At 50.2% G+C, this 12,874-nt stretch overlaps 1 protein-coding gene across 1 annotated transcript in view; it reads right to left on the bottom strand.

Annotated features, from left to right (window-relative positions):
* CBLN4 (cerebellin 4 precursor) overlaps positions 1–3,305 on the bottom strand; it is a 96,278-nt gene extending 92,973 nt beyond the window's left edge. Inside the window, 1 exon segment of the mRNA XM_014528696.1 lies at positions 3,168–3,305. Within this exon segment, the coding sequence (XP_014384182.1) occupies positions 3,168–3,305 (138 nt within the window).
* Positions 3,306–12,874: the final 9,569 nt, after the last annotated feature.

Below are 12,874 nucleotides of genomic sequence, written 5' to 3'. Positions count from 1 at the left end.
TCAGGCTGGCCACACCCCCTTCAGGGTGGGGGGTGGCGGTCCCGCTGGGGTGCCCGGCCAGTCTGGGTGAGTGGCTGATGGCTCTTTGCAGGCTGGCCAAGCCCCCCAGCAGGGACCCTTACCCCATAAGAGTGTGGCCATCCTGGGTGAGGGCTGATGGCAGTTTTCAGGCTGGCCATGGCCCCAAGCCACCCAAGCTCCCAGTGGAGGCTGGCTGGAAGCAGGTATCTGGGATTTATTTATCTTCTATAATTGCAACTTTGTTGCCTTGAGCGGAGGCAACAGCCAGCCAGGGCAGGTAGGAAGCTTGGCTTCCTCCATCACAGGCGCAACCAAGCCTCCTGCTTGCTCCAGCTCTGTGGCTGCCAGCCGCCATCTTGGTTGGGTTAATTTGCATATAGTCGCTCTGATTGGCTGGTGGGCTTGGCTTGGTTGTAGTGAAGGTGAGGTCAATTTGCATGTTTCTCTTTTATTAGATTAGATTCCCTATGGGCTGATACTAAGCCAGGTCCTTTTCGGTATCTATCATCCCACTTTATCTGCACCCCAACTCTGAAGTCGCTATCATTCTCACCTCTAGTATGATCAGGGAACTGGAGCTCAAAAAGCTGTTCAAGGTAAACCCAAAGTGGAGTCAGTGTTTGAACGCTCACCTGACTTCCCCTAACCAGAGCTTTAAGTCACCCACTTTAAGTCTGTGAGCTGTACATCTGAGAAAAGGGGACTGAGCTCTGGTAGCAGTTGTTGGTCTAAGTCAACATGATATTGAAGCTTTCATGTTTTCTTTGGGCTTCTAAATAAGATTTACCTAAACATAGCTCTTCATAAAACCCTGTCTGATCTGGACTACGAAGCACAGAGGAGCCATTCAGACAAAGCCTGCCACAGCCGCCCAGCAGGACAAGGCCCCTCCACCCACCTGCCTTTATTTGGAAGGTTTTCAGATCTTTCTGCTAATACTCTGTGGGAGTGTGACATGGCCCACCCAGAGGGCTAAGAGGAGACTGTTTTTTTGGCTTGTGCTTCAAGGAAAAAGAAAAAGGAAGAGAGAGAGAAGGAAACAAACAAACAAAACAAAGGCTGACTATGTTTGTAGCACTTATTCAAACAATTCAGAGTTGAAGTTGACGTAGTTTCCTAAATTGTCAAGCAATTAATTTCTACTCAAGAAAAGTTGCCAGTTAGACAAGAAACCAATTTACCAATGCTCCAGGGTTGGACGGTTCAGCATGATAACTCCACTACCAAATGGCTAATATTACTAATTACAGCAATAACTAAATTTTTTTCTCAGTATTGTGCCAAGCCTTGTGCTAAGTCATTTATATGCACAATCATATTTGATTATCATAATCCCATGAAGGAGTAACTATTATTATCCCCATTTTACAGATAAGAAAAATGAGGCTCAGAGGGATTAAGTGATTTCCCTAATTTTTCAATAGCACAGCAGGGATTTGAACCCAAACCTACTGAGTCCACAGCCCAGGCTGCCAACCACTCTTCTAGACCAAGGTCAGCACACATTTCTGTAAGACGCCAGTAGATAATACTTTCAGTTTCATGGGCATGGGGTCTTTGTCGCAACTATTCAACTCTTGTAGAACAAAATCAGCAATAGACGATAAGTGAACAAATGGGCCTGGCTGCGTGCCAATAAACCTTTATTACAAAAACAGGTCACTAGCTAGATTTGGCCCAAGAGCCACAGTGTGCTAATCATCTGCTCTGTTCCTTATCACAAAGGAGAAGAGATCAGAGGTGATCTGCCATAACAAAGTACCCTAGCCTGGGTGGCTTAAACAACAGAAATGTATTTTCTCCCAGTTTTGGAGACTAAAGTTCAAGGTCAAGGTGTCAGCAAGATAGATTCTTTCTGAAGCCTCTCTCCTTGGCTGGTTGATGGCACCTTCTCCCTGTGTCCTCGCTTGGTCTTCTCTCTGTGTGTGCCTGTGCCCCAATCTCCTCCTCCTATAAGGACACCAGTCATATCCACTCTAAGGACCTCATTTTAACTGAATTACCTCCTTAAAGACCCTGTCTCCAAATATAGTCACATGCTAAGGATATAAGGATTTGCAGGACATGGTTCAGTCCATTACAAACAGAGTAGATTTCTACAGGGGAAGAGAGGAAGGAAAGAAAAGTAAGGGAAAGTACAGGAGTATAAGCTCTATGTTGGGTCATAGTGGGTGCTCAATAAATTTATTTTTTATATACTTTATTTTTAGAACAGTTTTGGGTTCACAGCAAAATTGGGCAGAAAGTACAGAGTTCCCACACGCACCACCTGCCCCACTATCAAATCTCGCCCCAGAGTGACACATTTCTACAGTCAATGAACCTGCAATGATACATCATTATCATCTAGAGTCCGTAGTTTACATTAAGGTTCACTCTTGGAGTTTTGATAAATCTATAATGACATGCTTCTACCATTGACGCATCATACAGACTAGTTTCATTGCCCTAAAAATCCTCTGTGCTCCCCCTCTTCATGCTCCCCAACCCCTTTCCAAACCCTGACAAGTTTACTTTTTAAATTAACAAGAAAATTATACTTTTCTTTCCCTGATAACTTGAGATTCTGATTTTGGTTCTAGCCCATTATTCCGGCCTCAGGGGTGATTCTGCATGTATCAGCCATGCCGGGGTTAGGAATCACCCCGCCCCCCTCCCCGACCCTGCAGGCAGGAGCACGGGGTATCTGTGCATCTCCAGATGTCTAAGCTAATGCCCTCTGAAGCTTCCCTTCTATTTTTAAACCAGCCACGGTGCATCTGGAGTGAGTCTTAGGCCTCCCACTTCAACAGATTCGAGTAGTGTGATATTGCAGGTGCACGTGTCAAAGGCCCAGTGGGTGTCCTACTCACAGTAACTGCTCAGAAGTAGTACCAATGGGTCTCAAAACACAGGTGTCCTCTTGGAGCACATGCTGAGAGGGGTCTGTCTCTTTTCCCTCTCTGCATCTTGTATTCCCTCAGAGAACAAAAGGCTCCCAACAGTTCCTGATTCTGTTTTCTCCCTTATGTCAACTGAAAAGTTCCGAGAGCCCCAAGACCAGGTCTCCCATCTGATCTCACTAACTCAGCTTCTGTGATACTAATCATTGCCGATGTCAGAGAAAAAGATAGGGCCTGCCCACAACGCCCCTGACAAACACTCACTCTTTCAGTCTCGTCTGTCTGCGAGGTGTCTGACAAGGACAGTGGCAGAGTGGGTGGCGATTTGCCACAGCGTACTTTCCTGCTTGGGGGTGATGAGTCCATTTCAATGCCAACTAATTCAGGAATAAGAGATTCCATTGCTGGTTTTTCCAACATCACAGAGCCCCACCCATGGCTTTGCCCGGTCCTTGCCTTACCTCCTGCTCAAGTCCCCTTCCCTATCTCATGGTGCAAAACCACCAGCCACAGAAGGAAAGGGTGCTCAGAGGGGGTTCACACCTTGAGCTCTGCAACCTAACAGAACAGGTCCCCCAAGAATGAGGTGAGAAAGAATTGCCAGGACTTGGGATTCCCCTTACAGAATACATCACTCACTCAGCATATGACTATTATGTACCACATGCCAAGTAGAGCACTGGGAATTAATGAATGTGAAGTAAAGAGCAAAAGACAACAGTCCATGCCCTCAGGGAGCTAAAAATCTATTCAGCACACAAATGCCAATCACACAGATTGCACAGCTATGTGTAGGATGTCCAGTTATGATCCACGATTCTGAGAAGTTCATGGCCCTGTGTGGGTGGCAGCAGAAATGATCCTGTCAAACAAGGCTTCCCTCAGTACCTGTGATGCCCAGGCTCACATCCCCAGCTCATTCAGGCCTTGCTCAAAAGTCATCTGCTCAGAAACGACGTCCTTGACCCCCTGAGGTAGCCCTCCTTCCACCGCCTTTTCTAATGCCCTGCCCCACTCTCTGTCTCAACCTCCCCTCACCTATCACCACCTGAAACAACACTGCATACCCATTGGCTTCTTTGCTAAGAGAATAGAAGCCCCACAAGAGAAGGGACGCTGTCCTCTTGCTCCATTAGCAGCCCGAACAGCCGTAAAAAAAAAAAAACCGGACCCTTTTTTTTAATGATGTTTACTTTGAATTTATATTAGTTCACACAAACACTCCATCCATGCTTTTGTTCCGGCCCTCCGGTCCAGTTTAAGAACCCATTGTGGCCCTCGAGTCAAAAAGTTTGCCCACCCCTGCCCTAGAACGACACCCAACGCAGAATACAAACTCGGTAAATATGTGCTGAATGAAGGAGTCAATTGTGCTCATTGCTGAAGGACCACTAGCTGGTAACCAAGGGAAATGAGACCCTAGGCAGTGCCCCGGTGGTGGGGGGGACCAGGGCCCAGAGGAGGACAAAGGGACCATGGAGACTGAGAAGCTGGAGCTGAGGCCCAGGCTGGAGAAGGAGGCGGGATGCTGCCTGGAAGTACTCAAAACTAAATGGGGACTGTTAAGAGTTTTGATCTTTATCCTAAAAGTGACAGGGAGCTCATGAAGTATTCCAAGTGGGAGGAGGGTGAGGAAAGGATGTGACAGTATGGTCAGACCTGCCTTGTGAAGGAACCACGCGGCTGCAGTTCTGAGTGGACCACAGTCCAGCGGGGAGGCCGCTGCAGAGGAGGGGCGGGGGGAGCAGCTTGCTCTGAGTGGTGGTGGTGGAAGGAGTCAGGAGGGTCAGGTATACTTAGATCACATCCACAGGACCAGGTGGAGGACTGTTAAGGAAAACAGAATTGGGGGGGGGGGCGGAGGGAGAACTGGAATGTTTCCCAGGTTTCATTCAGCGAACCACCCAGACCCAACAAGTTGGCCACGTTCTTCACCCCCCAATGGCAAAGGGGAGGCTGAGGCTTCTTGGAAACCCCGGCTTAGACTTTTGTGCACAAATCCCAAGCCCACAGCCTTGAAAGCAGTGGCTTCAGTTCCACCCCATCCACCTCTCTGCTTGTCCTTTTTCCACCAAATCTAAGGCCTCTGGATCTTCGGGTTTTCCTTTTGCATCATAGTCATGATTCTGTTGCCTTTTCCCACGCTGATCTGAGATCGACAGCAAAACAGGGGGGAGGGGCCGCTCCTCAAGCTGCCGGGGAGAACGCCTCCAGGAGCACCCCTCTCCAGGGCCCATCACAAACTCCCCACTTCAGTCCTGGTTTATGTTCTGACAGCAACCTTGCTGGTGAAGTTAATCCACCATTGAAACCCACCGAGAGCCCGTGTACAGGGCCTTTGTACAGTCCAAAATGCAGGGTGCCTCCGGGGGGAAGTGAAATTGCCAGGAGGAAATCTCTGTGAGTTACCCAGCCTGGCAAGAGGGGAGAATATCGACCAATAAGGTGTGTGTGTACATTCCTGTGTATGTGTTATCTGTATGTGCACACACGTGCGTACATGTGTGTTGTGCGTATGTGTGTGTATACTGTGCATGTGCGTGTGTGTGGATGCATGTGAAGAGAAAATACCGATAAAGTGGGGAAGGTACCCTTTCTCAGACACACACTCAGACACACACGTGTGCACACACATGCACACACACTCTTAAGTATAAAATGGAGGCAGCTTGAACCCTCACCTATGTCAGCGTGTGTTGATGACAGAGCACCAACTTCTCTCTGATGGACACAAACAAAGCCTAGAGCTGTTAAGAGGTTGAAACCACATTAGGTTTGCTCAACACAAAACCGGGATGTTTCAGAGACAGATGCAAAAGGGACGAGCGTGCGGAGTAGACGAGGCTGGCCAGGACCTGTGATGTGGGGAAATGCCACAGCAGCTGCAAAGGTTTTATTTCAGACCCAGGCGGTCGCAGGAGGCGCTGGCAGGAAACCTTAAAGAGGGGGCTGTCGTCTCGCTGCTGGAGACCAGCGGTCCCTGGAGACCACGGCTGAGAAGCGAATTCCAGACCCAGTTTGGCTGCCCATCTGAAGCGTTAACGCAGCCTCCCCAGCGTGCAGATGGCCTCACTGCCAATAATGCAGGAAGTTGGCCACCTCTGCTCCAGAGGCAGTGCTGAAGGACCACTAGCTGGTAACCAAGGGAAATGAGACCCTAGGCAGTGCCCCGGTGGTGGGGGGCCCAGGGCCCAGAGGAGGACAAAGGGACCATGGAGAGTGAGAAGCTGGAGCTGAGGCCCAGGCTGGAGAAGGCGGCGGGATGCTGCCTGGAAGTGCTCAAAACTAAATGGGGACTGTTAAGAGTTTTGATCTTTATCCTAAAAGTGACAAGGAGCTCATGAAGTATTCCAAGTGGGAGGAGGGTGAGGAAAGGATGTGACAGTATGGTCAGACCTGCCTTGTGAAGGAACCACGCGGCTGCAGTTCTGAGTGGACCACAGTCCAGCGGGGAGGCCGCTGCAGAGGAGGGGCGGGGGAGCAGCTTGCTCTGAGTGGCAGTGGTGGAAGGAGTCAGGAGGGTCAGGTATACTTAGATCACGTCCACAGGACCAGGTGGAGGACTGTTAAGGAAAACAGAATTGGGGGGGGGGGCGGAGGGAGAACTGGAATGTTTCCCAGGTTTCATTCAGCGAACCACCCAGACCCAACAAGTTGGCCACGTTCTTCACCCCCCAATGGCAAAGGGGAGGCTGAGGCTTCTTGGAAACCCCGGCTTAGACTTTTGTGCACAAATCCCAAGCCCACAGCCTTGAAAGCAGTGGCTTCAGTTCCACCCCATCCACCTCTCTGCTTGTCCTTTTTCCACCAAATCTAAGGCCTCTGGATCTTCGGGTTTTCCTTTTGCATCATAGTCATGATTCTGTTGCCTTTTCCCACGCTGATCTGAGATCGACAGCAAAACAGGGGGGAGGGGCCGCTCCTCAAGCTGCCGGGGAGAACGCCTCCAGGAGCACCCCTCTCCAGGGCCCATCACAAACTCCCCACTTCAGTCCTGGTTTATGTTCTGACAGCAACCTTGCTGGTGAAGTTAATCCACCATTGAAACCCACCGAGAGCCCGTGTACAGGGCCTTTGTACAGTCCAAAATGCAGGGTGCCTCCGGGGGGAAGTGAAATTGCCAGGAGGAAATCTCTGTGAGTTACCCAGCCTGGCAAGAGGGGAGAATATCGACCAATAAGGTGTGTGTGTACATTCCTGTGTATGTGTTATCTGTATGTGCACACACGTGCGTACATGTGTGTTGTGTGTATGTGTGTGTATACTGTGCATGTGCGTGTGTGTGGATGCATGTGAAGAGAAAATACCTATAAAGTGGGGAAGGTACCCTTTCTCAGACACACACTCAGACACACACGTGTGCACACACATGCACACACACTCTTAAGTATAAAATGGAGGCAGCTTGAACCCTCACCTATGTCAGCGTGTGTTGATGACAGAGCACCAACTTCTCTCTGATGGACACAAACAAAGCCTAGAGCTGTTAAGAGGTTGAAACCACATTAGGTTTGCTCAACACAAAACCGGGATGTTTCAGAGACAGATGCAAAAGGGACGAGCGTGCGGAGTAGACGAGGCTGGCCAGGACCTGTGATGTGGGGAAATGCCACAGCAGCTGCAAAGGTTTTATTCCAGACCCAGGCGGTCGCAGGAGGCGCTGGCAGGAAACCTTAAAGCGGGGGCTGTCGTCTCGCTGCTGGAGACCAGCGGTCCCTGGAGACCATGGCTGAGAAGCGAATTCCAGACCCAGTTTGGCTGCCCGTCTGAAGCATTGACGCAGCCTCCCCTGCATGCAGGTGGCCTCACTGCCAATAATGCAGAAAGTTGGCCACCTCTGCTCCCGAGACAGGCCCCCAGAAAACTGTCTTAGCCCTCGAGCACCGACCAGCTAAGTGATGTGCTGTCTCCGATTTCAGACTGGATTCGATTCTCAGCTCTGCCAGTGACTGTGTGGTGTCAGGAACGGCGCCTCGCCGCTCTGAGCCTGTGGTCTCCTCGGCAGGACAGGAGTCAGGATCGCCGCCCACCCGCGACACGGATTCCGGAATTGTCTGCGTGGATGAGATGCGATAACACATGTCAAGTGGTTTGGAAAGTAAAAAACTCACATTTTGTTTATCTACCACTTACTTAGTGCAATATTGATGCATTTAATCTTCAAGACAACCCTATGCAGTTGATGCTATTGTTTTCTCTGTTGTTCAGGTAAAGAAACTGAGGCAGAGAGACAATAAGGGGTGTGGCCATAGTCACAGCTGATTCATGGTGGAGCATGACTCAAACCCACCCCTGGCCGTAGAACCACGAACTGAGAAATTGAGAAATGTTTGCTGTTCTCGTTGTTTTAATCCCTCATGCACCCTGAACCTCACTGCAAGATCAACTCTCCTAACAATACCATCCTTCCACAAACCTGCTCTAAACCCCTCCACGGCTCCCTCTGCTGGCAGGACTCCCAGGGCCCTTCCTCAGCTGGACGGATCCCATTATCTTCAGTCACTCCCCAGAGCCCACGCCTCCAGTGCCCTGGTCCCACACAGACCACCTCCCAGGCCACCTCACTCTCCCCTCCTCACATCTGCTCGCCACACTGGCTCCTCCCCAGAAATGCCCTCTCTGCTCCTTTCAGGACTTTGCACACCTGTGACCCTCCCTTTCACTACCACAGCTCACGTCTGTGGGTGAATCTTAAACGAGAGGCCAGTGACAGGCTATGAGCTAGAGAAAGAGTTCAGTGGAAGAAGTGTCCTCAGAAAGATAAATCTAGAAGCAGATTTCTGAATAGACGAAGTGGGGAAAGGAGAAACAGGGAAGCCAGTCCCTGAGCCCAATGACAAAGTTATTTAACATCTTTAGCTAAAAAGAAAAACCGGGAGGTTCAAAGTGCAATCAACAAATCAACCGTAACCCCCAGGCATGTTTTCTTTGCTTCACACATTTTTAAATACAGAGAATTCCCATGAAAATTCAGATTTCTAGCTTCTTTTTTAAAATGAGATTTAGCCGCCCTGACTCACTTGTCCCCAGGGCAAAAGTCTGACCTGAATAGCAGCTGTTGCCTTTACACAGGATGTTCACTCTCCAGTTTTCCACAGTCCCCACCACTCCCTATTACTCCTCAACATCCAAGTGAAGCTGCCATTTATCATTATGCTTGAACTCTTTGCTGTATTGGACTGGAAAGCTACTTCTTATAACTAAGGGTATTTCATAAGAAGAAAACTCAAACACAGACCAAGAGGAACACAAATTTCAAAGCAAAAAGAAAAAAAAGGCAACTGATTTTTGTTGTGGAAATGAAGAGTATTCTTATGTCTTTAATGTGCAAACTCCCTGCCTGATTCACCCACCTGGCATAGTAGGCCTTAGTGGTTGTGGCCCCAGCTTGATATCCTTCCTGGGACTCAGACCGTCTGGTCAAAAATATCTCCAGACTTTGCCCAGGGTCCTCTGGGAGCAAAATTGCCCCCGTTAAGAACTACTGAGTTAGTCCAACTTCAGACACCCTGGCTGTCCTGGGGCGAGTGGGGTGGGAGAGTCTGGGCCCTCAGCTTCCATAGCAGAGGGCAGATGCCTAAAAATTGTCCTCAACACTCAATATGGAAATTCCTCCAACAGCGAATCAAAGGACATTGCAGGAATGGCCACAGGAACGCTGAAATTCCACAAATGACTGGGCCCACTGCCTTCAGCTTTGGGCAGCCAGGGCTCTCAGTCCTCTTCAGCCAGCAGCGGAAGTGATGAGATGTGGGACAGAAAGAATTTGAATGACCGCTACATGTTGTGTCTGGATTTTGAACTGGCTTTATACTTGCAATTCATTCTTAGTACACAATTACATCTTAAGTCGATAATCCTCTCTAGAACAGTCCTTATGCAAAGCAGCCAGTAATTTTGATATATGAGAATTAAAAGGAATTTCCTAAGGCCAAATTCTGCCATGTTTTAAGAAATACGCCTTGGTTATTCTAAGAATAATTTTTCTTCGGGGATCCAATTAAAGTTATCAAAACTGTAGGTTCTCTGGATGCTAAAGCTGCAATATTTTTGCACATACCTGTACAGGTTAGTATTTTTCAGGGGTTTCATTTGACAGGTTTTTTTTTAATCTTCAGCCAAGGGGGAGGGTTTTAGAAGATCACATAATTCTAAATTGCAGACAAAAACCACAAAGCCGTGTGATCAGGAAGGCTCGTAGCGCAAGAGCGAGATTTGTGCATGGACAGCTAAAAAAATTGCCAAATAGATTCGCTTTTGAGATGCTGTGATTCTCAATGCCTTCAAGTTTAAGATGCCCTAAGCACAGTTCATAGGAGGCATAATCAAGAGACTGTGGTTTGCTTCTTGTTGCTGCAAAATTGTGGGGTGTCCCATATGGGCTAGCATCTCGTGTTTATAGATGCGGTACTCACCCTGAGAGAACCCTGGCATCCTTTTTCCACAGGAAGACAGGACTAATGGCAGGGACAGTTGATGACAAGCCTCTCAAGTGCCTCAGTCCTCCCGGCTGCAACCATTAAAGGTGTGAGCCAGCAGAGCAGCCAGCGAGGAGAGCGAGAGGCGACAGGAGAAGGTGTGATGTGTGCAGTAGGACAGGTAAATAAAGCCGGGCTGCTTGTGAGTCTGTCAGATTCTTTGTCAGCCGATCACTGGGTGAAGTTTCTGACATATCTCTGCAAAGAAGATCTGTGCAGCTTGACCTTTATCATTTCATAACAAGGAAAGAATTTGCCATCACACCATGATTTCTGTTCTATGGCTTCAAAGAGAGAGAAGCAAAACCACATTCGTCCATTTCACTGTTGAAATATCACCAAGCCAGCCTGTACTCTGCAGTCCGATAGACTGGACACCAGTCGAGCCACCAGAAGTCAAGGTTGACTGGGCGACTTGGTGGGCAAGTCTAAGATTACAGAAGCTGAAATCCCCAGATTTTCTTTTTTTTTTTTTTTTCAAAAATAAGTTGGATTTGATTTTCTTTTCCTGTAGTCTAGTGCAGGAGCCAGCAATCATTTTCTGTAAAGGGCCAGGTAGCAAATGTTCTAGGCTTGTTCCAGTAATGCTTCACTTACAAACACAGGGGCAGTGGGCTTGGCCCATGGGGTTGCTGACTCCTAGGCCAGCAGCTGGCTGCTCTGCACACCTCCACAGCCTCAGAGATGCGACTAACTCTGAGGCCTGGGGGGATGGCTCAATGTGACAGATGAAATTTTGCTTCCAACAGTCAAGGAAAAAACTATAATAGCAACAGGGCTTTATTCACATACTAGAGGCCCAGTGCATGAGATTCATGCACTGGGGGGCAGGGGGGTGGATCCCTCATCCCGGCCTGTGTCTGCACACCTCCACAGCCTCAGAGATGCGACTAACTCTGAGGCCTGGGGGGATGGCTCAATGTGACAGATGAAATTTTGCTTCCAACAGTCAAGGAAAAAACTATAATAGCAACAGGGCTTTATTCACATACTAGAGGCCCGGTGCATGAGATTCGTGCACTGGAGGGCAGGGGGGTGGATCCCTCATCCCAGCCTGTGCCCTCTCACAGCCCGGGGCTCTCACAGTCTGGGACCCCTTGCTCCTTACTGCCTGCATGCAGCGGAGGTGGGAGAGGCTCTTGCCACAGCCACTGCGCTTGCCAGCTGTAAGTCCGGCTTCTGACTGAGCAGCACTCCCCCTGTGGGAACGCACTGACCACCAGGGGGCAACTCCTGCATTGAGCGTCTGCCCCCTGGTGGTCAGTGCATGTCATAGCAACTGGACATTCTGCCATTCAGTCGATTTGCATATTAGGCTTTTATTATATAGGACTAGAGGCCCGGTGCACAAAAATTTGTGCACTCAGGGGGGAGGGGGGGGTCCCTCAGCCCGGCCTGTGCCCTCTTGCAGTCTGGGACCCCTCAGGAGATAACGACCTGCTGGCTTAGGCCTGCTCCCGGGTGGCAGAGGGCAGGCCCAATCCCTAGGTGCAGCCCCTGGTCGGGCTCAGAGCAGGGCTGATTGGGGAGTTGGGGCGCTGCCCCCTGTCATGCACAGAGCAGGGCGGATTGGGAGGTTGCGATGCCACCCTCAGTCACGCTCAGGGTAGGGCTGATTGGGGGGTTGGGGCACCGCCCCTATCACACTCAAGGCAGGGTCGATGGGGAGGTTGAGGGGCCACCCCCTGTGATGCACAGAGCAGGGCCAATCAGGGGGTTGGGGCACTGCCCCCTGTCACACACAGAGCAGGGCCCATCAGGGGGGTTGGGGCTCCGTACCCTGTCACGCACAGAGCAGGGCCAATCAGGGGGTTGGGGCACTGCCCCCTGTCACACACAGAGCAGGGCCCGTTGGGGGGGGGGGGTTGGGGCGCCGCACCCTGTCACACACAGAGCCGCAGGGCGATCAGGGGGTTTGGGCTCTGCCCCCTGTCACGCTGATCCAGTGCCAGGAGGCCTCGCGGCTCCGCTGATCCCAGTGCTGGGAGGCATATTACCCTTTTACTATATAGGATAGAGGCCTGGGGGCCGGCTGGTTTGCCCTGAAGGGTGTCCTGGATCAGGGTGGGGGTCCCCACTGGGGTGCCTGGCCAGTCTGGGTGAGGGGCTGAGGGCTGCTTTCAGGCTGGCAATTGACTGAAGCTCCCAACCGCTCCTTGTTTTCTTTTTTTTATTCTGGGCCAGCTTTAGCTCTGGCTCTAGCTCTGAGGCTTCCGCTGCTATAATCGAAACAATGTATAACTCTAGCTCTGAGATCCCGGCTGGCTGAAAGCTGATTTCTGGGGTTTTGTTTAGCTACTACATTTGCAACATAGTACATAGTTTCTTAGAGTTGTAGCTCAGAGGCCGTCAAGTCAGGCGGGGGTTGGAGTCCGCAGTCACTGCAGCAAGCAAACCTCATGTTCGCTTCCAGCTGCCTGGCTGCCGGCCGCCATCTTGGCTGACAGTTAATTTGCATAAGGATATGCTGATTAGCCAATGGGAAGGGTAGCT

This window comes from Myotis brandtii, unplaced genomic scaffold, assembly GCF_000412655.1.
Source record: "Myotis brandtii unplaced genomic scaffold, ASM41265v1 scaffold647, whole genome shotgun sequence".
Taxonomy (NCBI): domain Eukaryota; kingdom Metazoa; phylum Chordata; class Mammalia; order Chiroptera; family Vespertilionidae; genus Myotis; species Myotis brandtii.
This window is presented reverse-complemented; position numbering and strand designations above follow the sequence as displayed.